At 30.4% G+C, this 25,930-nt stretch overlaps 1 protein-coding gene and 1 non-coding gene across 2 annotated transcripts; one reads left to right on the top strand and one right to left on the bottom strand.

Annotated features, from left to right (window-relative positions):
* The first annotated feature begins 1,369 nt into the window (after positions 1 to 1,369).
* On the top strand, positions 1,370 to 1,460 carry TRNAY-GUA (transfer RNA tyrosine (anticodon GUA)). The gene is given in 2 exon segments: positions 1,370 to 1,406; positions 1,425 to 1,460. It is a non-coding gene; the product is annotated as a tRNA-Tyr (tRNA).
* Positions 1,461 to 1,817: 357 nt separating this feature from the next.
* Positions 1,818 to 5,073, bottom strand: LOC112715165 (uncharacterized). The gene is made up of 5 exons (XM_025766933.3): positions 4,422 to 5,073; positions 3,475 to 3,790; positions 2,691 to 2,783; positions 2,506 to 2,573; positions 1,818 to 2,246 (listed from the first exon to the last, which is right to left on the bottom strand). Exons 1-5 carry the CDS (start codon positions 4,739 to 4,741, stop codon positions 2,081 to 2,083), a joined length of 963 nt encoding a protein of 320 aa, XP_025622718.1. The 5' UTR covers positions 4,742 to 5,073; the 3' UTR covers positions 1,818 to 2,080.
* Between the last annotated feature and the right edge of the window lie 20,857 nt (positions 5,074 to 25,930).

Raw genomic sequence — 25,930 nt, forward strand, 5'->3', positions numbered from 1 at the left:
TGCAACATTGTTGGCACCAAGATGCATGTAAATGTTTATTTTTCATATAAATGAGATGTCTATTCTGATTGTAAATGAGATATTTTAATGTATTTAATGGTCATTTTAGTAGGTATGTGGATGATTATTTTAATTTTTATGTAGATGTTTATTTTGACTGTATTGGGTTTAGTTATATAATATTAAAATATGTTGAATGTTCAATTCATTAGGTATATGAATGATTATTTTTATTCTTAAGTGGATGATTATTTTTGCTAAGGGTGAGTAGCGTCTGGCAGGCCAAGCAGCGAAGGTAAAGTGGGATGATTATTGATGAAGGTGGGGTGGCTACCGGTTAAAAAAGAAAAGGGTATTGGAGTGAAATGTTTTGGTAAATTAGAATTTTGGATGGTTATTTTTTTGAAATAATTAATTAGATTTTTAAAACTTTGAAATTTAAAATTGTGATATTTGAAATTTGAAATTTGATGTGAAATAACTGAATGAGAGTTTTTGAATTTAGAGTAATCTATAGAGGGATTTTTATTATTTATCTCTATTGGGTTAAATAACTAGTCCATTATACACATTGTCAAGATTTCTCATTGTATCTCTAGCGGGATTCGTATGTATAATATAATGTAAACAAAAGAACTAAGAAAAATTGGCCGCACATTATTTTTTATGCTTGGGTGAAAATGATTTTTTCAGGATCATAGATTACAAAGATGTTATTTTTAAACGTGAAACTTTTTTATTTAAAATATAAAAATCGAACCTTCCGATTTTTTTGGAACAAAAATCAGACTATTTAATTTGTTAAAAATAAAAATTGGATCCTCCGATTTATAAATTTTAAAAAAAATCACAATAAACAAATCGAATTCTCTAATTTAATATTAAAATTTTTTAAAAATTAACTTGCGAAATAATCAGTAAGTTTAATTACTGATTCTCGTACCAAAATAAAAATACATGCACCAATAAAGTTAAATACTTGAATTATTGCACACATGTCTTTTCTATAATTAAAAATTTTAGGCAAAAAACTAGATCAGCCAATAAAACCTAATAATAAATAGATAACTAGACACCAAAATAAAATGGGATAAGTTTAATACATTTATTGAATATATATAATTTTTTTTTTGGTATTGAATATATATTGAAAAAAAAATGCGCGTACAATAAAAGAGATTGGTTGGATTTAATTTAAAAAACAAAAAGACTTGATCCTATAGTTTTATTGTAAACAATATAATGTAAACAAAAGAACTAAGAAAACTGAAACAATCAAGAAAGCCCAGTAATAAATGGACAATTAGACACCAAATAAAATGGGATATATATATATATATAAATAATTTATGAATTAGATTTACATTAACCGACCTTAGCTCAGTTGGTAGAGCGGAGGACTGTAGTGGGGTTTCCTAGCTGGTATCCTTAGGTCGCTGGTTCGAATCCGGCAGGTCGGAATATTTTTCTTTATTTTCCTCCTTGCTTTATACGCTAACTTCGCTGGTTCAGAGAGGCTAAAATAGTCCAATTAGTATCATTATTAATGTATTAGGTTAGGTTACGTATTGTGGTCTGTGGAAAAACTAGGCAAATTGTATTCTAATATAATACACCATTATAAAATAAATGTTGGAATACAAATACACATTTTGGTGTACAAATAGCATTTTTTATTATATTATCATTATGGAACATTTACCTTGATTTCTTCTCGTCTCAGTTATTCTATCTGAATTATTTCCCTCTCAAATCTCAATTATACTATTTTCCCATAGTCATGGTTTCAACATTGTTTCAAACAGCCAACCAAAAAATGAAAGGGAAAACATTTCAATAAATATTGTGTTGTAGGTGAAGCATGATGGGCAGATACATAATTGACCCATGATATCATATGGCCATAAGTCATTCATATATATCCATGGAATCTGATTGTCCATATATATAATCCTTAACCTACATATTCATAGTGAATGATCCGCACGGATTAGATTGGCGCAGAAATAGTAAGACAAAAATATCTACAACGTTGAAAGGTCTCTTTCTTAGGCCAGGGGTCAAACTCTCCTTCTAGTTTCTAGTCCACTTTATGACCATTGCTGTGGTTTTCTTGATTAGATAGTGGAGTCAGGGGATCAATGAGGAAGGACTTTATGTTTTTGTACATTTCCTTGGGCTTCTCCACATTGATTGCATGCCCTGCATTCTTAAGTACCACCAGATTCGCTTTCTCTCCGATATGCCTACAGAGAAGTAACAATAATTTATAACCCGAAATTCAGATCAATGGGGAACACACTGAAAACAACAAAGCTAGTTACAAGAATGAATTAGCTTCATCTTAATGGTTTATTCTACATAGGGTCCAATTGTAGAGTCGAGTCTAAATTATAGAGGACAAAAGGGTTTTGCTAAGGGCATGGGTTAAAACTTGACCAGTTCCTTTTGGTTGACAAAACCCAAGATAAAATTAACAGAAGACTTGGTTTCTTAAAACTTTACCGTTTGAGTCTGTGAGCTAATTCCAATGGGAATATCTGGTCTTGCTCCCCCCAGATAATTTGTGTGGGCTGCATCATTATTGAAAAGTCATGATTTCTAACAAGTATTGGAATGCAAAATTGCTATGTGGTAAAAATAAACTGAGTATACAAAATCAGTTTCAGAAGCAAATAAATTAACCAAACCTTGGAGATTTTAGGAAGATTAGACATATTTCTATCCTTATGCAATGCTTGGATTAGTTCTTTCCTCTCTTGGCGGCATTCAGTACACATCACCTGCAAGTACATAAGGCCATTTTCAGATGAGTTTTGGGATGCAACAAAATTTTACTTTAGTTGCCACAAGCCTAACACAACCCTAAATGGATCCAAAGAGTCATTGCAGCCATGCAAAGGGATATGGCTAAGTTTTACATGGCTGTTGCAAGCCTAACATGACCCTACATAGATCCAAAGACGTCACGTAGTGGCCATGTATTAGGATGCGAAAAAGCGTTACATATCTGTCGCAAGCCTAACACAATCTTCCTTGTTTTTCTGGGATTAGGACAGATTATGTAAACATAGCCTGAGTTAATTTATCAGTTATTGTTTATTACACAAGAGCTAGCTGATTGATGTTGCAAATAATCAATGCAACATTAATGAGGCAAGTATAAATATGTATACGCAGTTATGCACATGCCTATGAAAGTATGAATCATGATTGTCCTGCTATTATTCAGTCCAATACTCTAACCAAAATTGTGAACTTTACAAAGTCAAGTGAGATTTCTTACAAACAATTCCAAGTAAACCATTCCGGAAATTATTTAAAATCAGAGCAACCTGTAACTATAAACCAAAGGATAAGATTACAAAAATTAAAAAAAGGAAAAGTATAAGTAGACAATGAGAATACTAAACAATGTGAACAATGGATATGTTGGATGTTCTAATTTAAAAAAACAGAAACTAAGCCACTTACATCAATGAAATCATTGAGGAAGCAACTAGGCAAAACCTTGATAGGCTTCACAAAAGTAAGCTTCACCAGCTCCCTAATCTTCTCCGGCGTCTGCGGCAGCAAGAGGTTCACGGCTTCATCCACAGTCCTCACCTTGAACATCCCTTCATCCATGTCCTTTTCCTCCAAGCACACACCAGCACAGCATAACACCAGCCTGTCTACACTCTCCGGAAACTGCGCTGCCATGCTGTACGCCACAAATCCGCCATAGCTCAACCCAACAATGTTCACTCTGCTGTGAACACCATGAGCCTCCAGCATTGCCATCACGCACCTGGTATTACAACTCAAACAATTGGGGAATAAATGAGTTTCTTGATCTCCATTTATAGCGATTCATCGTTTCAACTAAATATATACAATAGATCATCACATATATCAGCTGTTGCCAAGAGAAAATCTTATAAATTTTCAGAGAAATTCTTATACGCGCTCAGAAACAAGAAAGTAGAGAATAAATATACGATCCTGCCTTACATCATTTATACTATTCATGACAAAACACATCTATGATATTCTCCCACTTCTTGTGTTAATCTTTTCAATATATACACCACAATTTTAGCTATTATTTTTTCATTTCCAATATGCAACATAGCTGTTGCAAACAATTTTTTCAAATAGATGTGCTATTGACGCTGGCCAATAAAAATTCGAACCCACACACTTCCTTAAGCGACTTACGAGCGAGCTAACCACGAGTTGGTCGTAAAAATCTCTTACTTGCTCTTGGAAAACATAATTTCTAGTGTCATCAATTCTTTTGTAATCTGCACAACTGAATAACTAACTCTTTGGAGGGAAGTAACTAACTTACAACTAACTGAGTTAAGCGTAACTGTCATACGAGCTGTTTTAGTCTTTACAGTTATCAAAACAAAAAGAAAAAAGGAAAAAGTAGGAACCTGGCTTGGAAGGACTCGGATCTCTCGGGTTTGGTGGTGTAGGAGTCACCAAAGAAGACGAGGTCAGGGACGAAGACATTGAATCGAGACGTCAGAGACGAAACGAAGTCGTTCCACTGCCACATTGCATTGGCGCCGATGCCGTGGATCAACACCAGGAAAGGCTTCGAAGCTGCCATGCTCTTCGGCACCCAGCAGTGCATCACTGTGCCGCCGTCGCCGAGGTCGGTGGTCGCCGATTTCAGCCCTGCCGCAGAGAATGATCGCCGGAAGCAGCGGTCTTGGAAAGCCGTGAAGCTGAAGCATCTAGCGCCAGTCATTGAGCCTTTCTTTTTCTGTTTTTTTTTTAATTATTATTATTATTTGAACTTTGTGTGTGTTAGAGTGGAGAAATTAAAAGTGCGTTGAGGAAGAGGAATAGGAAGTAGTATTGGAGTTTCAAGTTTCAACAATGTGTGCGCGTTGCAGAGTGTGGAAGTGGAGATTGATATTGCAGAGATATAGTTCACTTGTTCTCTTCTTCATTGGCTAAAAGAAAACGCTGAAGAAAGAGAAACTAACCAGTGATGGAAATGGAAGCAATAATTTAGCATCATCTTTTTTTTTCTTATTATTATTATTTTTTTTCCGTTATGCAATGACAACGAAGTTTGAGTTTAGAATTGAAATTGATGCATATATGGATATATAAAAAAATTCAATCAATATTGTCTAAATCAACTGTTATTTATTTCTATAAACAAAATTTGTCATTAGATTAATTATATAAAATATATGTTTTAATATAAAATATTTAATACTAAACTTTAATATGCACTTAACCATTGTTTCTTTTAACTAAATGTCTCGATCACGTTGTCAACAAGTTATAACTCAAACTTTAAATAGTATAATTTTTCCGTACTCACTTATGTAGGTTCGAATTTTTCTATTTTTAGTAAAAAAAACATGAATGCTTAGACTTCCTATTAAATCGAACGAGTACAATAAAAAGGACATTCAATAATAAATTAAAAAAATAATAATTGCAACTATTTTTTATAAATTATTAAAAATATCTTTATAAATTATAAATAATTATTTATTAACTAATTTAATCAAAATATATTTTTGCCTTTTTTGTAAAAAAATATAAGTAATTAATTATTAACTAATTTTAACAATGTATTTTTCATAAATAACACACATATAATTTATATAATTTTTGTGTATATATTATGTAATTATTTTTATAATGTATCTTTTATTTTATAATAATAATAATATTTAAAAGACAGAAAATCAGTTAAAATAGTTTAAATTTATTTTATTTAATATTTATTAATTATTGTTATAATTAATAAATATTAAATAAAATAAATTTGAAAAAGTTAAAATTTTTAATTAGAAAATTTTTTTTGGTAAAGTTATAAAGTTGAATTTTTAATGATTTGTTGAGTATTTATTAAAATAAAGAATTTCAAATTTGTATTAATAACAATTTTAGCATGTATTCTTAAAAATTAGAACTCATAATAATTAAATTTAAAATTACTTGATGTTTTATTAAAATTAAATACTAAATTGACTATTACGGTGGTCAATGGATTTAATGTTAAATGACCAACAAAATATAATATTTTTGGCAAATATTTTATTAAGTTTAAATATTAAAGACTAAATTCAAAATCTTAAATTTCAAAATATAAATTTTAGGATTTGTTTATCGGGTGAACTTTTAAGAAAATATTTTTTTTGGAATTATTTTTTTTAATCTTATGAAAAAGTAAAAATAATTATATGTTTGGATATTTCAAACAAAAATATTTTTTTATCTATCAATTATGGTTGAGTATAATAATATAAAAGTACTTTTTGTCTATTTAATACATGAAAAATATCTTTTTTTAAAGAAAAAAGATCTTTTAAAAAATTATGTAAATTACAGCTTTTCAAAAAAGATATTTTTTATTTTTATAATATTTTTACTTTTACAACTAAAAATTTGTCAAACATACTAAAAAATAAAAAAATATTTTTCATTGAAAAAAGATTTTTTTTATTAAGATAATGGTGCCCAAACAAACACTTAATAATATAAAAATCAGGGCTGCATATGGATCGGATAATATCCGCATCCAATCCGCATATCCGCACATCTCATATAAATAGCATAGTTTAAAAAAGTAAACATTGATGTGATATCAATTTTAGTGCGTTATTTTATGAATTTTATGATATTTTATTTTTAATTTTTTATATTGTACTTCAACTTAGAAGAATTAAACTTAGATCTTGTGTTATTATATTTTTTGTTATTCAAGAAAACTTTTATTGATAATATTTTAGGAGTAAATAGGTTTAAACAGGTAAAAAATAATTTTTTTTTGACATTTTTTGTAAAAATAACCAAACAAGATCTTAAACACAGTTTTTTTGAATTATGCGGATATACCCAATATCCGATTCGATCCGACTTAAAAAAATGCGAATATCGTATCCGATCGGATGAGTGTAGTGTGGATCGAATAGAATTATAGGCTAATCCGATCCGATCCGATCCGTATGCAGCCATAATAAAAATGAGGCCTGCTACATATACAAGTCATTTTAGCTTACAAGTCTTACAAGTTGGCACAAGCCCAACAAAACACATGCATTACACTCCCACATTCAAGAATAAATAAACGCACGTTATTCAACCACTTCCTGTTTCCAAAGCGTGCTACTCACCATGCATTATGAACCACTCTTCTTCTTCTTCCTCCATGAAAACGAGTTTCTTGCCAAATTTGAAGATAATAGAACTTCAGAAATACACTCAAAAGATTACAGAAATACACCCAAACGATTATAGAAATACATCCAAAGAATTACAAAAATACACCCAAAGAATTACAAAACTACACCCAAAGGATTTAAGAAATACATCCAAAATTCGTTCAAGTACACCTTATGCATAATTCAGAACTCTTTTTCTTTCTCCTCATCATCTTCTGCTGCTTCTTATTCTTCAAAAACGATTTCAGAGCTTGATGTCAAAAAACAATGAAAATCGAGAATAACGAAAAAAGAAAACAAAGAGAAAAGCACGTAAAATGAAGAAAGAGAAAGAGAATGCAAGAAACGAAAAAAATAAGAAGAAGAAGAGGAAGAGGAAGAAAAACGTGCAGCAAGAAGAAGAAGAAGGTGCAGTGAAAACATGCAATAATGTTCGAAGCGCGTTAATATAAATGACTTGTAAAGACTTGTATAAAAAAATACCTGTATGTGGAGAATTATTCAATAAAAATAAGTTATTAACTATTAACTATTAACTAATATTGGTAAAAAGGGTTAATTATTAGTATTTTCTTAGGATGCTAAAATATCAACAGAACTATAATAAATTATTTATAATTTATAATAACATTTTTTAATAATTTATAAGAAATATTTATAATTATTTTTTTAATTTATTATTAAATATATTTGTTATTGTATTTATTATGAATATTATTAAATGTACTCTTTATTATATTCTTTGTATATATTTGTACCATAATAAATCAAATTAACATACATCCATTTATATATCTTAGTGAATATATAGTAAATCGAATTGCATTGTGTCGATTTATTAATGGTTTACGTTCATGTAAATCGAAGCAGTCTCAATGGATTTACTTAGTTAATAATAACAAAGTAAATTGAATTGTATTCATTTGATTTACTAGAGGTTCAAGCATTCATGCATAAATTGAAGCAGTTTGAATCGTTTTACCATATTCTCTACTATATCGATATGGCCTCATTCGATTTATATAAAAATACGAAGACATGCGTAATGTTTTTAGTTTTTGGGTGATATATGTAATATTTAGGGTAAAAAATGCATTTAAGCCAATGAGAGAAATTTATTACGCATATAAGCTAAACAAAAATCTGATACAAGAATCAGCCAAAGCACATTTTAATGTAATTCGAAACAACTTTATTTGAATTACATTCCTTAATAATTTTAATCAATACAGCTCGAATTATTCCCAACCATTGCATTCAAATAATTCGAATCAACTTGGAACGAATTATAAAAGCATAATTCGAATTGTGTCGATTCGAATTAGTAGGAACACGTGAGTAGGAGGAAGTTCGAATCAAATTGATTCGAATTACTCACATTTCGAATCAAATGGTAATTCGAATTACATATTGTACAATAAGATACTAGAAAAAATACTATATAATATAAAAAAATATACTAAAAGAAGTATAAAACAAGATTATAGTAAATTAATTTTAGTATAAAATTATTAAATATAAATTAATTTTAACTACTATTAGTACATTGAATTAAAAATAACATATAAAAATGTAATTGTTTCGAATTATATTAAAGTGTACTTTGGCTGATTCTTGCATCAGATTTTTGTTTGGCTTATATGCGTAATAAATTTCTCTCCTTGGCTTAAATGCATTTTTTACCCTAATATTTATCATACTTTAATTAATTTATTGAAGTGATTTACCCTTAAAATAGAAATTTAACAAAATATTCTTTGAAAAATAATGTTATGTATTACTCTTTTATTTTTCAGAGAAAATTTCTTATTTCTAACAAAAACTAAATAACAATTCAGACCTTCGTAAAAAAAATAATTATAAACTAGCTATATTAATTTTTATAAAACAAGATATAAAGTATTTTAATTCTTTCTTTTTCTCTTTATATAACTTGAAACCAAATTATATAAAATAAATTTCTAAATTTAAAGATTTACGTGATATGATAAACTTTTCAAATTAAAAATTTACACGTTATGCTAATTTATGTTTTTATCTTTAATTTGTCACATTAATATGTTAGTTTAGAATTTAGTTAATATAAAAAATTTTTAAATTAATATTTTAATAAATATATAATAAATACATTAAAAATTTAAAATTTATATTTTTATTAAAACATCTAAATTAATGACTTGAATATATGTACTAAAAACATATATTCATTAAATACTTTTAATTTATTATATTGACAATTAAGTTGTTTCATTATCATTTGTTTTTGTGATGAACTGTTTCATTATCATTTAACATAAAACTAATAGCAATTATTAAAATAAATAATTTTTAGGTTTTACGTATAGAATCAAAATCTAAAAATAAATGTTATAAAAACAAAAAATGTATGTAAATCAGACATTTTATTTTTGAATGAGTTATTAATAATAAAGTATGTATAAGATGCAGATTCCGATAAGATACATAAAATATTTTCTTTCCTCAATAAAATAAGAACGTAAAAATTATTATAAATTGAAAAGCGGGGCACGGCACGAGTCAAGGTGGCAATTATTTTATGTTCCTACCTTTATTGGTTGACACCTTTAGACTTTCGGACAGACAAATCTTGATTAATTAAATAAAGTTATCGTTAAAATCTTCTAACTAATGACAAATTACTCAAGGACCAAAGTCCAAACGAACCCGAAGAGTCGAAGACAATGTGACGAATGACAAATGTTTTCACTTTTCTGTGACATTTTCTTAATCAATGTATCATTTTGTTATTGTTACAAGACGGGATGCGTATTTATTTTGAAGATTAAGGCTCAATTTGGGTAAAAATAGTTTAATTAAGTTTTTTTAAAATAGTTTAAATAATAAATAATTATATTAAAAATAATTTATAAATAAGTTATTTTGTATTTGAACTTTTAGTTTTAAAAATATTTAGAAATGTGATAAAAAATAGTAGTATTATGAGAAAAGTCATTTTTTTAATTTATCTATAAACTCTTAAATAACTACTTAGAAAGCTATAATTTAATTTTAAAAATTGCACCAAATATTAATACTACTATTTTTCATAAATCAAAAATTCAAAAAAAATTATTTTTAAAACTTTCCAAAGACCTTAAACCACATACAACTTTTACATCGGAGTTATTAGAATACTCACAAAAAAATGTTTTTATTAACAATAAAAATATTTTAAAATAAAATAAAAATATTTAATATCAAATATATTTTTAAAAATTATTTTAAAAATAAAATTTTGATATAATTTTTTACAAATATTATTAAAAATTAGGGGTGTACATAGCCATGTGAAACTGAGTTCGTGTTGATCCGAATATGATCCTAAATAATAATTGAGTTTATTTTTGAAACCTTTATTCGAGTTTAAATTCAATGAAAAATCTTACTACTTTCGGTTCACACTAAAACCGAATTTAAACTGGTGAAGTCCAGATTTTGATAAATTTTATGTCAAAAAATTATATGCATTTATTTATAAAGAAGAAAAAAGTTGTTACTAAGAAGTTGATATTCATATTTGAACTTAAATTTGTTCATAAATTCTACTTTCATCTTTGATCTATTTTCTAATTAACAAGTGTGATTAAAAATAAAATAATAAGCTTATAATTAATATAACATAATATTAAAATGTATTTAAAATATATATATATATATTTTTTAGTCCCTTAGGATGCACATGGGTCGGGTGAAGCCGGGTTCGCCTTGATCCGGACCAAACCCTAAATAATGACCGAGTCTATTTTTAAGACCTTTATCTGATCCTAAACCTGGTAAAATTACACCAAATTAGCTCTCAAAGTGTTCAAGTCCGTGTAGGATCTTCGAGTCGGATCGGACCATATACACCCCTATTAAAAGCATAAGACAATTTTATTTTTAAAATTTAATAATTTTATGCTAAGTAAATTTTTTTATATTACGATTTTTTTTATTAATGATCAAGAATTTTTTTAAAAATAAAAAAAAATTTATAAAGATAAACTTTTTATCCGATTTTTTATATGTATGTTTAAATAGTTATTCAAATACTTTTACAAAATTTTGAATCAAATGCATAAGTAATTTGTAAATTACAAAAGTTGTTTGTCAGTTATAAAAAAATATTATTTTGGTTTTTTTATCGTATTTTATAATATTTTAAAGATATTTTGTTGTTATTAAAAGTGTGAGTTATTTTTGTCAATATCTCTATAAAATTAAAAATCGAGTGTGATTTTAAAAATTTACCCTATTTTAAATTTGGGGTAAAACATTTATATAAACCAAAGGAAACTTAATATTATATGAATCACCCAAAACAAAAAACGTTACGTTGATGTCTCCATCTATATTACTATATAAATCGAATTCACTAAATTCAAATTACAAATTATAGTAGTAAATTGAATTAAAGTGTATTGAATTAGTAAGCTTTCATGTAAATCGAAGTAAGTGTCTACGATTTACTAAGGAATGCACATGGTATTAGACATCGTCCATAGTAAATTAATACAGCCTATATCGATTTAGCGCATGGTATTTGTACATAGTAAATCGAATTGGTTGAATTCGAATTACACCAATAGTAAATCAACACACCTTGATTCGATTTACGCATATTCGCGTTCCAATGTAAATCGACACATCCTGATTTGATTTACATACATACCTCTATATATAGAATTCAAATTGACTTGTTTCGAATTACATTTTACTATGCCATACCCAACCAAAACGAAAAATCCAGAGCAACTAAGGAAATCTATAGTAGAAGATTGAAACTGTGGAGATGGAAGACGACCCAAATAAAATCTATCAGTTGGATAGAATCGCCCATATTGCTGGTAATGTGCATAAAGAGGTTAGTAAAAAAATTAACTTTTTTTCTTTAAGAAATAAAGATCTGTTAGTGATATTAAATTGCTTAAAACTTGATTATTAGAATTATTAGAATCTTTAAATTTTAAATAGTAGCTAGAGTATTAATTTTCGGATTTAAGGTGTTAGAAGATTGAAATCACAAATGCATGTTGAATGAGGGGTAACTAAGTATGTTGACGAGTAGATTTAATAGGTTTGGTTAGAGTTTGTACATTTTTATTGTTAGAAGTTTAACGATGTTAGAAATTTTGTTGGAGTTTAAATTAATTTAACTTATTTTAGATTTTAAGTATTGGATTAACTAGGCAATAGAAGATTAGCAAGAATTTAAAATTATTTAATTTATTTAAAAAATTAAATTATTAAATGTTAGATTAATGAGGAACTACAATTTTAGTTATATACTAAAGGGTTTAGCTTTTCGTTGTGAATTATCAAATGTTAGATTAACGAGGCACTACCCGACATCGTCATCTGCACACCTTGTACCCATCGTTGCAACTCATTATATGACTCTTTTCAATCTCTGTAAATCTGAGCCACGACCTTCTACTTAGCCAACCAAACCCTCTTGTAAGTCGGTCTAAAATCAAAATGTGCTCACCGAATAGAGTATCACCTATTTCTCTGTCATGATTTTGGTTTAGATCAGCTGCAAAGGACGAGGAGGCAACTAAAATTACTTCAGGTGCAATCACGGGCACAGATGAAGAGGCACCAAAAGGCATTGAACTAGAGCAGGCTGTCATTGCTGTAGGTTGAGTATTCCGGTTCGAAATTTCTGAACTGCAGACCACATCTACAAGCTTGGCCAACAGTTCAGGGGTCCTCACCTCGGAAAACTGCCGACGACAATAGAATAGAACTTGCAAATCTTCGTCACTGCTTATGACGAAGGAATCGTACTTCACATCATTCTGCAACACTAAAATCGAAATTCTAAAGAATAACTTCTCCACCCATTTCACGCTTTACATCCCTAGTTTATAGATTATAGTATTCTGAATCTCGTTGAAACTCGTTAAAAGTTTGAGAAAAACACTAAACGAATCATTATCAGTTACTTTGATTCCAGAATGCGTTTTGCTTTAATCGACTCTCTATAGTGCACCAGAACTAAAAAACTATCATCACTAGCCATTGTGACTTCTACTATCGTGAAGAATTCACGTTCAGCTCTTATTTATATATATTGATTTCATACTAATTCGAATTCTTTAAATTCGATATATACATATAGCTCAATGCATACTAATTCGAGAATAGTGAATTCGATTTATCCTTAACCATTATTGAGCATAAATCGAATTTGTTACATTCGATTTAATAAGGGAATACAAATCGAATTGGCTTAATTTGATTTATTGTTGCACCATGTAATTTGAATTAGACTGATTTGATTTAGTGCCACGTAAAGTAATTTGAGTTAGGTCAATTTGATTTATACTTAAAATAATGTTTCCATGTAATTCAATCCCATATATTTCGATTTACTACTATACTATGTAATTCGAATTAATTTAATTCGATTTATATAAAAGTATGATTAGAGACATCCACGTAATATTTTTTTATTTTGGATTATTCATGTAATATTGAATTGTCTTTAGTTTATATAAGTATTTTACCCTTACTTGAGTCCATATTCAATTCTATAATAATTTAGTGAAAACTCATTAACATATCTAACACTTTTTATTAGAATAGGATAAATGTATCATTTTAAATAATTTTCTATTTATTATTATTATATATATTTTATTTAATTTTCTATTTATTAATTATCATTGAATTACTTGCATGAATGACATATGTCACTGTACTATAAATTTATGACAGCAGTTTCTTCTCTTCTCCTCTTCATGTAATCTCGTGATCATAATTATTTTTTAATTTATAAATATTTAAAAAAATTTAAAATTTATTTTAATAAAGGTACATAATTAAAAACATACGATTAATTTGAAGAAGAATGGATATTAAATTAAATTAAATTAATATAAAATAATTTATTTAAAGATTATATATATTAATTGACATATAAAATAATAAAAAATAACTTAGTCATATTGTCACGGTAAATTTTTTAGAAGGTTAAATTTTACGGTATTTGTATAGTTTTTTGGAGTTTTGAAAATGCTTTAGATGTTTTCAAAATGTTTTAGAATATCTTGAAAGGTTTTGGAATATCTTAAAAGGTTCTAGAAAGATTTGAAAAGTCATATAGTATTCTAGAAGAGTGTGGATTTATATAGAAGAATAAAGAGTAATATGGAATAATCTATAAGTATTTAGAAAGTTGTGGTACGATATATAGTTATAGAGAAAGTTCTGGATTATCAATCTTAAACGTCAATTAGATTTAATTTTAACCATCTATTAAGGAGGTGGGTGACTATAAATAGGGGGTGAGAGTTAGAGCTTGGGTGTGTGAGTCATTTGTAACAAACTCTTGAGTAATATAGTATTCTTTCCACCAAAGCTTCCATTCTCTTGTGTTCTCTTGTGTTCTTATCTTTCTTGCTAAGTATTGAAGATTAGGCTGACTTGGTCTTAGCTCAAGAAGTTGAGTAAGTCCGAGTGCCGGCACAGTAGCGTCAGAGTGTGTCCAAGGCCGTGACAATTTAGTATCAGAGCAAGGTTCGAGAGGGAGCACAAGTGATTTGTGGGTATGCCTTCTAGTGTAGTTGTGGAGCATGTTGAGTCTCAACGGAAAAGGGATACTATTCCTTCTCAATGGAAAAGAAAGAAGGTGCGCTCTTCAAGTGAGCCTAGAGGTAAGAAATCTAACTTCCTAGAAGAGAGAGTTTCAATATTGGAGAATGTTCTATCCTCTATGGATGAGCGCTTCTATAGGATAGAACACGATAAGGAGACCCTCGAGGCTCATGTATTGAAAGAACAAGATGCTTTCAAAGAATGAATGCTCCAAATTGAAGAGAAGCTTGTGAATCCTTTGAAGCTATTTGAGAAAGTTCGAGGAGGCAAAATCTCGACCAACCATTATAAGGGAGAAGACAAAGATTGATCTCCCAAATTCGAAGGAGTTTAAGGGCGTGACGGACGCTCGAGAGGTGGAGAACTTCCCATGGAAAATGGAGAGGTACTTCGAAGGCTAAGGGGTGGTCAAAGAAGCAATAAAAATACGCACTACAGCTTTCTACCTTTCTGATAAGGATCTCGCTATGGTATAGAAGTTCATATTGTTATACACATGTAGAAAACACGTATTGCTTAATTCTTTATTATCGATAACTCCAACATGTTTGTTCCGTATATTATTTGACAGATGAGATTAGACTTTGAAAGACAAAAGCTGAAGGCTACTAGGAGGTGGTTAGATGCTGCAGGAAATTAATTAAAAAGATTGCAGTGGATTAGTAATTAACTAATTAATTTATTAAATGGTATAAATGGCCTTAGATAATTGTTTTTAATTTATTGCAGGTTGTGGGTCGTAATTGTTTTTTTTTTACGGTGGGTGTATATTATGTTTTTTTTATTAATTGTATTGTGGTTCATATTTGTTATTATTGTAATACTTTTGGGCAGAAAATTTGTGAGCATATCCTAAGATGAAATATATTTTTGAGTAATACCCCAAATAGGTCCCCAAAAAATTTCCATCCGACAGTTTTGTCCCCCACAAAATTTAACTAAGATTTCGATCCTGAGGTTCTCAGATATCCCCCAGATACGTTCTTAAAATCGTTTGATCCGGTTAAAATGGTGACGTGTCAGGTTAACTGTGACATATCACCTTTAGGACATTTCGGTCCCCATCCACGCTGGACAAAATAACGTCATATTGGAACCAGGGGCAAAACGACGTTGTTTCGGGGAGGACAAATTCGTCCCCACTTAGACAGAGAATGCAAACGGCGCCATTTTCATGTGGGGGACCTATTTGCCTTATAATAGTATCTTAGGGGACCTATTTGACCTATAATTCGTAATGTTAAAAGAAGCTATATTTACTTCAACGCAAACCTTAAAAATACATTGACATTGGTCTGTTCATTTATCAAAATAGTAACATAAACCTGAAAACCCAAACATGTTAACTACACAAATATTTGGCTTCAATAGCAACACAAACCAAATCAAGTCAAAAGAAGGTTTATTTTCTTCAACACAAACTAAACGAAACGATTCCAAATAACATAACGTCTTCTTCCTCCAATATAACAAAAGGTGGTAATATAACTAAGACATGAACTTTCACACTTATTCTTAAAAGCATCATTTCTTGAAAGACTGGTTCAACCCTCGTGTTGGAATGAATTTGAACAACTTAGATACTGTGCCACTGGTTGCAGCTGATATTGTCTCAGCACTAATACTCCCTGAATTCTTGGCCATAATTACTGTCTCCTTTGGACGTCTAAAAAAAACTGAGCTTGGAATAAACAGTATTGTTATCACCATGTTTGAAATTTTGTGTGAAATATGGTGATAACAATACTGTTTATTCCAAGTGACAGTAATTAGGGCAAAGAATTCAGAGAGTGTTAATGTTGAGACAATATCAGTTGTAACCAGTGGCACAGTATCTAAGTTGTTCAAATTCATTCCAACACGAGAGTTGAACCAGTCTTTCAAGAAATGATGCTTCTAAGAATTAGTGTGAAAGTTGTTGTCTTAGTTATGTTACCACCTTTTGTTATGTTGGAGGAAGAAGACGTTATGTTGTTTAGAATGGTTTCGTTTAGTTTATGTTGAAGAAAATAAATCTACTTTTGACTTGATTTGGTTTGTGTTGCTATTGAAGCCAAATATTTGTGTGGTTAACATGTTTGGGTTCTCAGGTTTATGTTACCATTTTGATAAATGAACAGACCAATGTCAATGTGTTTTTAAGGTTTGCGTTGAAGTAAATATAGCTTCTTTTAACATCACGAATTATAGGTCAAATAGGTCCCCTAAGATACTATTATAAGACAAATAGGTCCCCAACATGAAAACGGTGCCATTTGCATTCTCTGTCTAAGTAGGGACGAATTTGTCCTCCCCGAAACGACGTCGTTTTACCCTTGGTTCCAATACGACGTCGTTTTGTTCAGTGTAGATGAGGATCAAAATGTCCTAAAGGTGACATGTCACAGTTAACCTGACACGTCACCACTTTAACCGGATCAAACAGTTTTGGGAACGTATTTGGGGGATATCTGAAAATCTCAGGGTCAAAATCTTACTTAAATTTTGTGGGGGACAAAACTGTCGGATACTAAATTTCTTGGGAACCTATTTGGGGTATTACTCTAAAATTAATTCATGAAAAAATAAGATGTCACTGATAAAAGTAGTAGTGAAACTATATATACACAATACACTACTATGCCTTTGAATATAATTTTTTCTTTGATTTTGTGATAAAATTAATCACGCAAATAAGAGAAAAAGAAATGTAAAATAAGACATAAAATATAATTTTCTCCACATATAGATATATGAAATAACTCACTTCATTAGCGTTTAGTGATTAAGGGGCGGAGGGATATTGATAAGTGTGTAGGATTTAGATTAAGAATGTAGAGTGAGGGAGAGTTAAAAATTTCTATATGTGGTGAGTATAGTCTAGGGTTTAAAATTTGGATTTTAGAATTAAGATTTATGGTTTAAGATTTGTGATTTAAAATTTAGAGTTTGTGATTTTATAATTTATGATTTAGAGTTTGTAGTTCAGAGTATAAAATTTAGTGTTGAAAATTTAGAATTTTTTTATTTATTTAGAATTTATGGTTTTAAGGTGTAGGATTTAGAATTTAAGATATAAAGTTTTATGGTGTATGATTTTAGTGTTTAGGATTTAGATATTTATAAATTATTTTAATTGAGAATTTAATTATGATAAAAAAATAACGTATAATTGTGTTAATAGAGATTAATTATGGACAAACGTTACATTATGATTATTAATTTTATTATTTGAATTCAATTTTGGTCTTTTATTTTTAATTAATTAAATAATTATTATATAATTTATAAAATACATAATATGGAGGTGAAAGGTTTGGTATTATATAATAATATAAATTAAAAGCGCATATAGTACCTGTTAGTTTATCAATAATGAAGATAAATAAATTAAAATTTATTTAATATTTAATAATTTGTGTAATTTAGTTCTATATATTATATATTTAAAAGAAAATTTTTTTATGATGTATTCTATGTTTGCAAATAACTTTAAATTTTTAGATTTGTGTACTATGTGTGAAAATAAATTTTCATTAACATGCGATTATAAAATACTTTTATGATTCACTATGTTAAATTTATTAAATAATTGCATAAAAAATATTTTTTAATTTTAGTCATTAGCATTTTTTACAAGCTTCATTGTATATTGATTAAAAAAATATATGGGACCTACCATTCCTGTAATCACAGTTTTCTAGAATTCTCGTAAAGTTGCTAATCTAACGCACATTTTTATACTGAACAACTGTCAAATTCTTAAACAAGACACGTAGCTTTTATACATGTAGAAGAAATCTTTCTTCTACACAGTAGCAAAATCCTTCTGATAATGCTACTTTATGGTGGAGGAGAAAATGTGTAGATATGAAGAAGGGTACTTGTAACATACCCACATGGAAAGATTTTAAAAGAGAGTTGAAAAGACAATTCTTTCCTGAGAATGTAGTCTATGAAGCAAGAAAGAAGTTAAAGGACAAGAGTACGATTAACGACTACGTAAAGGAGTTCACTACTCTCATGCTTCAAATTCCTAACTTAGTATCAGAGGATGTGTTGTTCTTCTTCATTAATGGACTCCAACCTTGGACAAAGCAAGAATTACAAAGGAGAAATATTAAAAATGTCGAGAGGCCATCGTAGTGGCCGAATCGCTTACCGAATATTATTGGGGAGACTCTAAACCCAAATTTTTCTCCAAACCTAGTTTCACTAAGGGTGGGAAAGACAAGGAAAAAAGTTTTTCAACCAAGAAAGAAGGAAATTACTCTTCAAAAAAAGAATACGAGAAAAAGAAGAAAGTTTTCGTGTCCAAAGGAAGATCCTTCGTGTGTAAGAGACCACACCAAAAGAAGGAATGCCTTAAGCTAGGGACTCTGGCGTCTATTGCTGAAGAACGAGAGGCTCAATCATAAGTGACTAAGTGTGTTGGATCTGTCCAACTCATGAATAGTGTGAATAGCAAAGAGGCAAGTCCTGTAGAAAAGAAAGGCTTGATATATGTCAAAGTCTTTATCAATGAAAAATCCGTCATGACTATGATCGACACTGGTGCTATATACAATTTCATCACGCCTGATGAAGCAAAGAGGCTTGGGTTAAAGATCACCGAAAAGACTGGCTGGTTCAAACTCGTGAATACCAAGAGTAAACCCTTTAAGGGAGTAACAAAAGAGGAAGAAATGACTCTTGGTTCTTGGAAGGGTCTTGTGGATTTTTTAGTAGCACCCATGGATGATTTCAAGATGATCATCGGACTCGACTTGCAAAGGAATACAAATATAATACCGATGTCATACTACGACATAGTATGCGTCATAGAGAAAGTGTCTCCATGCATGATCCCTACAGTCTATACAGCTAGAGGACCACCTATGCTCTCTGCTATGCAACTCAAGAAAGTATTCAAGAAGGGATAGATTACATATTTAGCTCTATTACAAAAAGAGTCAACATCTAAAAGAGAAAAGTATTCATTTGCAAGGGATGAAGTCTACTTTTTAGGACACATCATAAAGGTGAAACTCTCTCTATGGATCAAAAGAAGGTGAAGGCTATTAAAGAATGGGAGTACTAAATAAAGTATCTAAATTGAGATCATTCCTTGGGTTGGCTAACTACTATCAGAGATTTATCAAGGGATACTCCACCAAGGCTTCACCATTAACCAATCTTCTCAAGAAGAATCAATCTTGGGAATGGTCCAAGGAATGTTAAAAGGCCTTTGATAAATTGAAGGTTGCTATCACAGAAGGACCAGTACTAGCATTGTCCGGCTACTCAAAGGTGTTTGAAGTCTACACTGATGCTTCTGACATTGCTATTGGAAGAGTTTTGATGCAAAAAGGACATCCCATTGCCTTTAAGAGTCGCAAGTTGAATGATACAAAGAGGCGATACACCGTCCAAGAGAAGAAGATGACTGCAGTGGTGTATTGTTTGAGAACTTGGTACCACTACTTGTTTAGTTTACCCTTCATCGTCAAGACAGATAGTATGGTTACAAGCTACTTCCAAACGCAGAAGAAGTTAAGCCCCAAACAAGCTAGGTGGCAAGATTTCTTAGCTGAGTTTGATTTCAAATTTGAATACAAGTCAGGTAAGACTAATGTAGTAGCAGATGTGCTGAGCTGCAAGGCTGAGTTGGCAGCCATTTTTATGGGCGAAGGAGATATTGTGCATACCATCAAATAGGGTTGCAACATGATCTATTGGCCAAGAAGTTATTGGAGTTGTCTAAAGAATGTAAGACCAAAAGATTTTGGCTAGAAGACGACCTTCTCTACACCAGAGAGAGAAGACTATACATTCCTAAGTGGAAAAATCTAAGGAGAAAGTTAATGAAGGAATGTCACGACACTAAATGGGTTGGTATATAGTTTCTCGACCTACTCTTTCGTATAACGAATGAAATAACATAAATCCCATAACTTAACTGGTACCTATTCCGACTTGTTAGGATTTGATGAAATTCAATGCGGAGAGAAATCTCATAGATAAAAGATTTCCCTGGTCGTATCAAAAAGGTCATGAAATTTCGATGCATTTATCTCTTACGAGTTGCTCAAAAAATCTGTTGATTTTGAACCACAGGATGGATAGTTGTCATAGGTGATATAAACTAAAATAGCTTCAAATAGTTTTATTTTTTAATAAAATCAAAGAAACAGAATTTTAGAATTATTTTTATTTAATAGAATTTTTAAATAAAAATAATTCTATTAAATAAAATTTTTTACTTATAACTCATATAAATATCTATTTTGGAATCTATTTATTTTATAAGAAGAAACGAAGGACCTTGGTGCTCATTGAATCTTCCTATTATTGACTTCAAATGAGAAATGAAGTGGAGAGATATGTGAAGACTTGTCTCATATGCTAATAAGATAAGATTGAAAACAAGATACCAAGTGGTTTGTTGAAACCTCTGCCTCTGCTGGAGCAACTGTGAAAAAGTATCTCTCTAGATTTCATCTTTGCCTTACCAAAGTCTGAGGGATTTAGATCTATCCTTGTAATAGTGGATCTATTCTCGAAATATGCTACCTTTATACTTGTCCCTACTGACTGCTCTGCAGAGGAAGCAGCACAACTATTCTTTAAGAATGTGGTGAAGTACTGGAGATTTCCTAAGAGAATCATTAGTGATCGAGATCCACGCTTCACAGGACGACTATGGACAATGCTATTCAAACTCCATGGGTCAGAGTTTCATTTCTCAACAAGCTTCCATCCTCAAACTGATGGGCAGATGGAAAGAGTGAATGATTTACTCGAGTGTTACTTGAAACATTTTGTAAGTGCTAATCAGAAGGACTGGGCAAAACTCTTAGACGTTGTCCAGTTCTCATACAATCTTCAAAGGAGTGAGTCCATAGGAAAGAGTCCATTCGAGATTGTGACTGGACAACAGCCACTTACATCACACTCTCTTTCTTCCTCTTACTCAGAGAAGAGTGATGTGAAGGTTTAGTGTTGATCTAGATTTTCACAAAATTGAATCACTTCGTTGCAAGTATAGCCAAATCAACAACTAACTCTGAATATCAAAGTTTAGTTTTCAAATTCAAATATTAAACCGAGAGTAATTAAACCTCGGGTCATTCTCCCTCGGAATGTAATTGAAGTGTCACACTTTTGGTTGTGAGGCGAAGGGGTTTTCAATCAAAGAACAAAAGATTAAAAGAACTAAGAAATGATCAAAAAGGAAATTAATGAAAGTAAAAAAGGAAACAAGGTCAAAACTAGTGAAAATGCTATAAATGCATAAAGAGCTTTGACTTGGGAGTGAGGATCCAAAAAATCCTATCATCGTCATAACCATAACTATGGCAACTATGATGAGTCAATCTCACTTCGTCTACACCTAACATCGAGGAGTAAGTCAAGCAAGCATAATTGACCTTAATCCATAAGTCCTAGCTAACTTACCAAATTAGTTGGTAAAAAGCTAGCATCAATAGAAACAAGAGTCAACTAGCTACCCAAGAGTTGTCACTAAATGTCGGACATCATGACTCTAGTATCCTAGGAACTCATTTTCCTAGCCAAGGTGTGAAAATCTACTCAAAACTCATAATTGACATTTTTACAAATACCTTGTGGGCATAAAAACAAAATATGAGAAATTGCAAAGGAAAATAAAAAACTATAACCAACTATTCACAATATCAACAATAGACATCCAAACAAGCAAATATAAATCATAAAACATTAAATGCATCAATCAAAACTTCAAGAACTTAAATTTGTAAATATTAAAAAAGTACTTGAACCAAAAGAAAATAAGAGTAAAGATGATGTAATTGAAGAGAAATTAAAGAGTACTTACAAAAGATGAGTGAAAATTCAAGATCAAAACTTGCTATAAAATGCTACAATGAAAACTACATAAACCCTAAGAGAGAAATTCTACAGTACTCCTACTTCTATGGAAGCTTCCTACTACTAATGAAAACTAACTAAAACTGAATGTAAAGCTTATGTCTAAGTCCTAATGAAAGCTTTTTTTCATATGTGAATGATGTCCCTTGATATAGCACTTCAAAACTAGCTTAAGCCTTCCAAAATTGGGCCAAAAGATCCCCAAAATCACGAGCCACGTGCTTTATTAATGAATCAACGTGCAGGGACCTGTGCGTACGCACAGATGTGTCCGTACGCACACTTGCAGAATTTTCACTTGTGCATTTGCACAGAGGGTTGTGCGCATGCACACATACTGATTTTCTTCTTGTGCGTACGCACAGAAGGTTGTGCGTATGCACATTTGACTGTGTGCTTCTCCTTTGTTTTCTTCATGTGTTCTCCATTTGTACATGCTTCTTTCCACTTTTGCCTATCCATTCTTGTCTCTAGGACCTGAAATTACTCACAAACATATCACGGCATCAAATGAAATAAAAGTGGGATTAAATTGCTCAATTTAAGCATAAAAATGCATGTTTTCACATTTAGGTTCAACTTAGGGATAAAACACAAAAGTATGCTATTTAAGTGAATAAGTGTGAGTTTATGTGATGAAATTCATTCAAATTAAGCCAAAATATATCGTCAAATATGGACTCATCAATTCTTCCACACTTAAACAATAGCATGTCCTCATGCTAAACCAAACAAAGGAGAATGATCAAAGGGGCAACAACTTATTGAATGCAACTATTTATATGCATGCAAGTATACTATATACTATCTATACCTATCTATCTATAGTTCCTATTGATTTGGTGAAAACAAACAATCAAATTTTCAAGCAAGAGTATAGACATATAAGGGCTAAGTAAAGAATTAATTCAATGCAATCAAAATCTAAAGAATTGATTCAACTCATCAAAATGAAGCAACTTACAAGAATACATGATAAGAGAGGTGGAGACATAAAATTGAGTAATCGAACCCTCACTAGGTGTGTATATACTCTAATCGCTCGGTATTTAGGGTCAATTCACTTAAGTCTCCTCTAATCATGCTTTCAAGGATTTGTCTTTCATCTAACAATCAACAAGTATTTGATGCATGTATGCAAGTATCATGATGTCTTTAGAAGGTTATAATGGGGTTGGGGTAATGGTAAGATGAATATATGGCTAAGTGGACTAAGGGATTGAATTTTTGATTAGCTTAAGTACCCAACTCAACCTATATCAACCAACCCACAAAAATGCATTCTAACCACCCATTACTTCTTTTCACACACATTCATGCCTTAGTTTCCATTCACAACACATATGCATTTCTTATTCATTTTCTTTTGTTTTTCTTTTGGGGAAACATTTGTCTCCTTTTTACTATATTATATTTTTCTCTATATTTCTCTTTTTCTAAATTTTTTTTATATGACAAATGCATATGGTTAAAGCAAGTTGATACATGAATGTGCACCCATTTTTCAATTTTTTCAATGAATACCCAAAATAAAATTTTTTCTCTACCAATGCTTCCCAAAATTCTCCCACACTTAAATGACACACACATCAACCTAAACTAATCAAAGATGCAATTCAAGGTTATTCCATGGTTTTACGCTTAGGGTTTTGATGTGGTTACAGTTAGAACAAAGGGGATTAAAAAGCTCAAAATTGGCTTACAAAGGTAGATATAAGGGTTAGGCTATATGGGTGAGTGAGTTTAATTCAAAGATGGTCTCAATCATGCTCAATGCATTCAAACATCAAATATTGAAAATAATGAATCAAGCAAAACCAAGATCACAAACATAGAAGGAGTATATCACACAAGAACAAAATAGTGGTTGCATATCATTAGTCTGATTTGATCGAGACTCAGCCTAACCCAACTTGATTTGAGGATAGATTGGTGTAGTGTTCACCAAGTTATGTGTTTGTCCTGGTTGAGAGGTGACATCTGAAAACACATACCTTTCACATATCGTGAAAGAAATAATAAAAGAGGTTGAAACTATCAAGGCAGAGAGACAAACAACTAGAATAAATTCAAAGAAAAAATGAGCAATTGCAAAAAGAATTGAAAAAATAGAGCAGGAACACATTTTCTAGAGCGGATAAAGAGGTTGTAAGGCTTAAGAATAAATTGGAGAAGGTTCAAAACAATGATTTCTCTAAGAAGCACATTGGCAGATTCAAGAAATAAACAAAGAGATTGCACAACTGTAAAAGAGTGAGAAAAAATTTTAAGAACAATGATAAAGAGCTAAATGACTTAAGTGGGGTGATAAGAATACCTCATTTTTTCATGTAACCACTATCTAGAAATGTGATAAAAATAGAATAGAAAGATTAAAAATTTTAGAGGACCGTTGGATTAGTGAAAATAGGGAGGTAATGATGCTCATTAAGATCACTTTGCAGAGCTCGTTACTACTACTATCTTGGGAATACTAAAAATTGCATTAATAAAGTACTGAGTCGGATAATACAGGAGATGAATGAGGGCTTAACAAAAGAGCTCACTAACAAGGAGATTCAAGAGGCAGTTTTTAACTTAGGGAGTATGAAGGCACATGGACCTAATAGATTGAATGAGCTCTTTTATCAGAAGCATGAGAATGTTATTAGCAAAGAGGTAATTGTGAAAGTCAAAGATTTTTTTCAAGCTAAAAGATTCCTAAAAAAATAGGAGAAACAACTGTGGTTTTAATTCTTAAAATTAAGTATCATGAGAGCCTTAATCATCTTAGACCTATAAGTTATAATTTTGTGTATAAATCATGTTTAAGATTTTAGTAAATCAGCTCAAGAACATCCTAGATAAAATCGTTTCATCAATTCAAGGTGCTTTTGTAAGAGGTAGATACATACAAGATAACATTAGTATAGTATAAGAGACTTTTCATAGCCTAACAAAAAAAGATAAAAAAAAGTTCAGAGAGTTTGACAATTAAATTAGATATGAATAAATCATGTGGTAGAGTAGAATGCAATTTATAGAAAAAGTTTTGGTGGTTTTCAGATTTCATCTTATGTGAGTTGAGCTTTGTATAGAGTGTGTAAGGAGCGCAATTTATTATAGGTTCAAAATTACTGAAAATCTCTTAAAAGAGATTATTTCACAAAGGAATTTGAGACAATGTGATCTGCTATCACCTTACCTTTTTATTCTGGCCTTGGAGGTTTTTTCCATCTTTATGGAAGAGGCTTTGAAAAAAGGAAGAATTTCAAAATTCAAGATAGCTCCAACTGTCC

Source organism: Arachis hypogaea, chromosome 10 (genome assembly GCF_003086295.3).
Source record: "Arachis hypogaea cultivar Tifrunner chromosome 10, arahy.Tifrunner.gnm2.J5K5, whole genome shotgun sequence".
Lineage (NCBI taxonomy): Eukaryota > Viridiplantae > Streptophyta > Magnoliopsida > Fabales > Fabaceae > Arachis > Arachis hypogaea.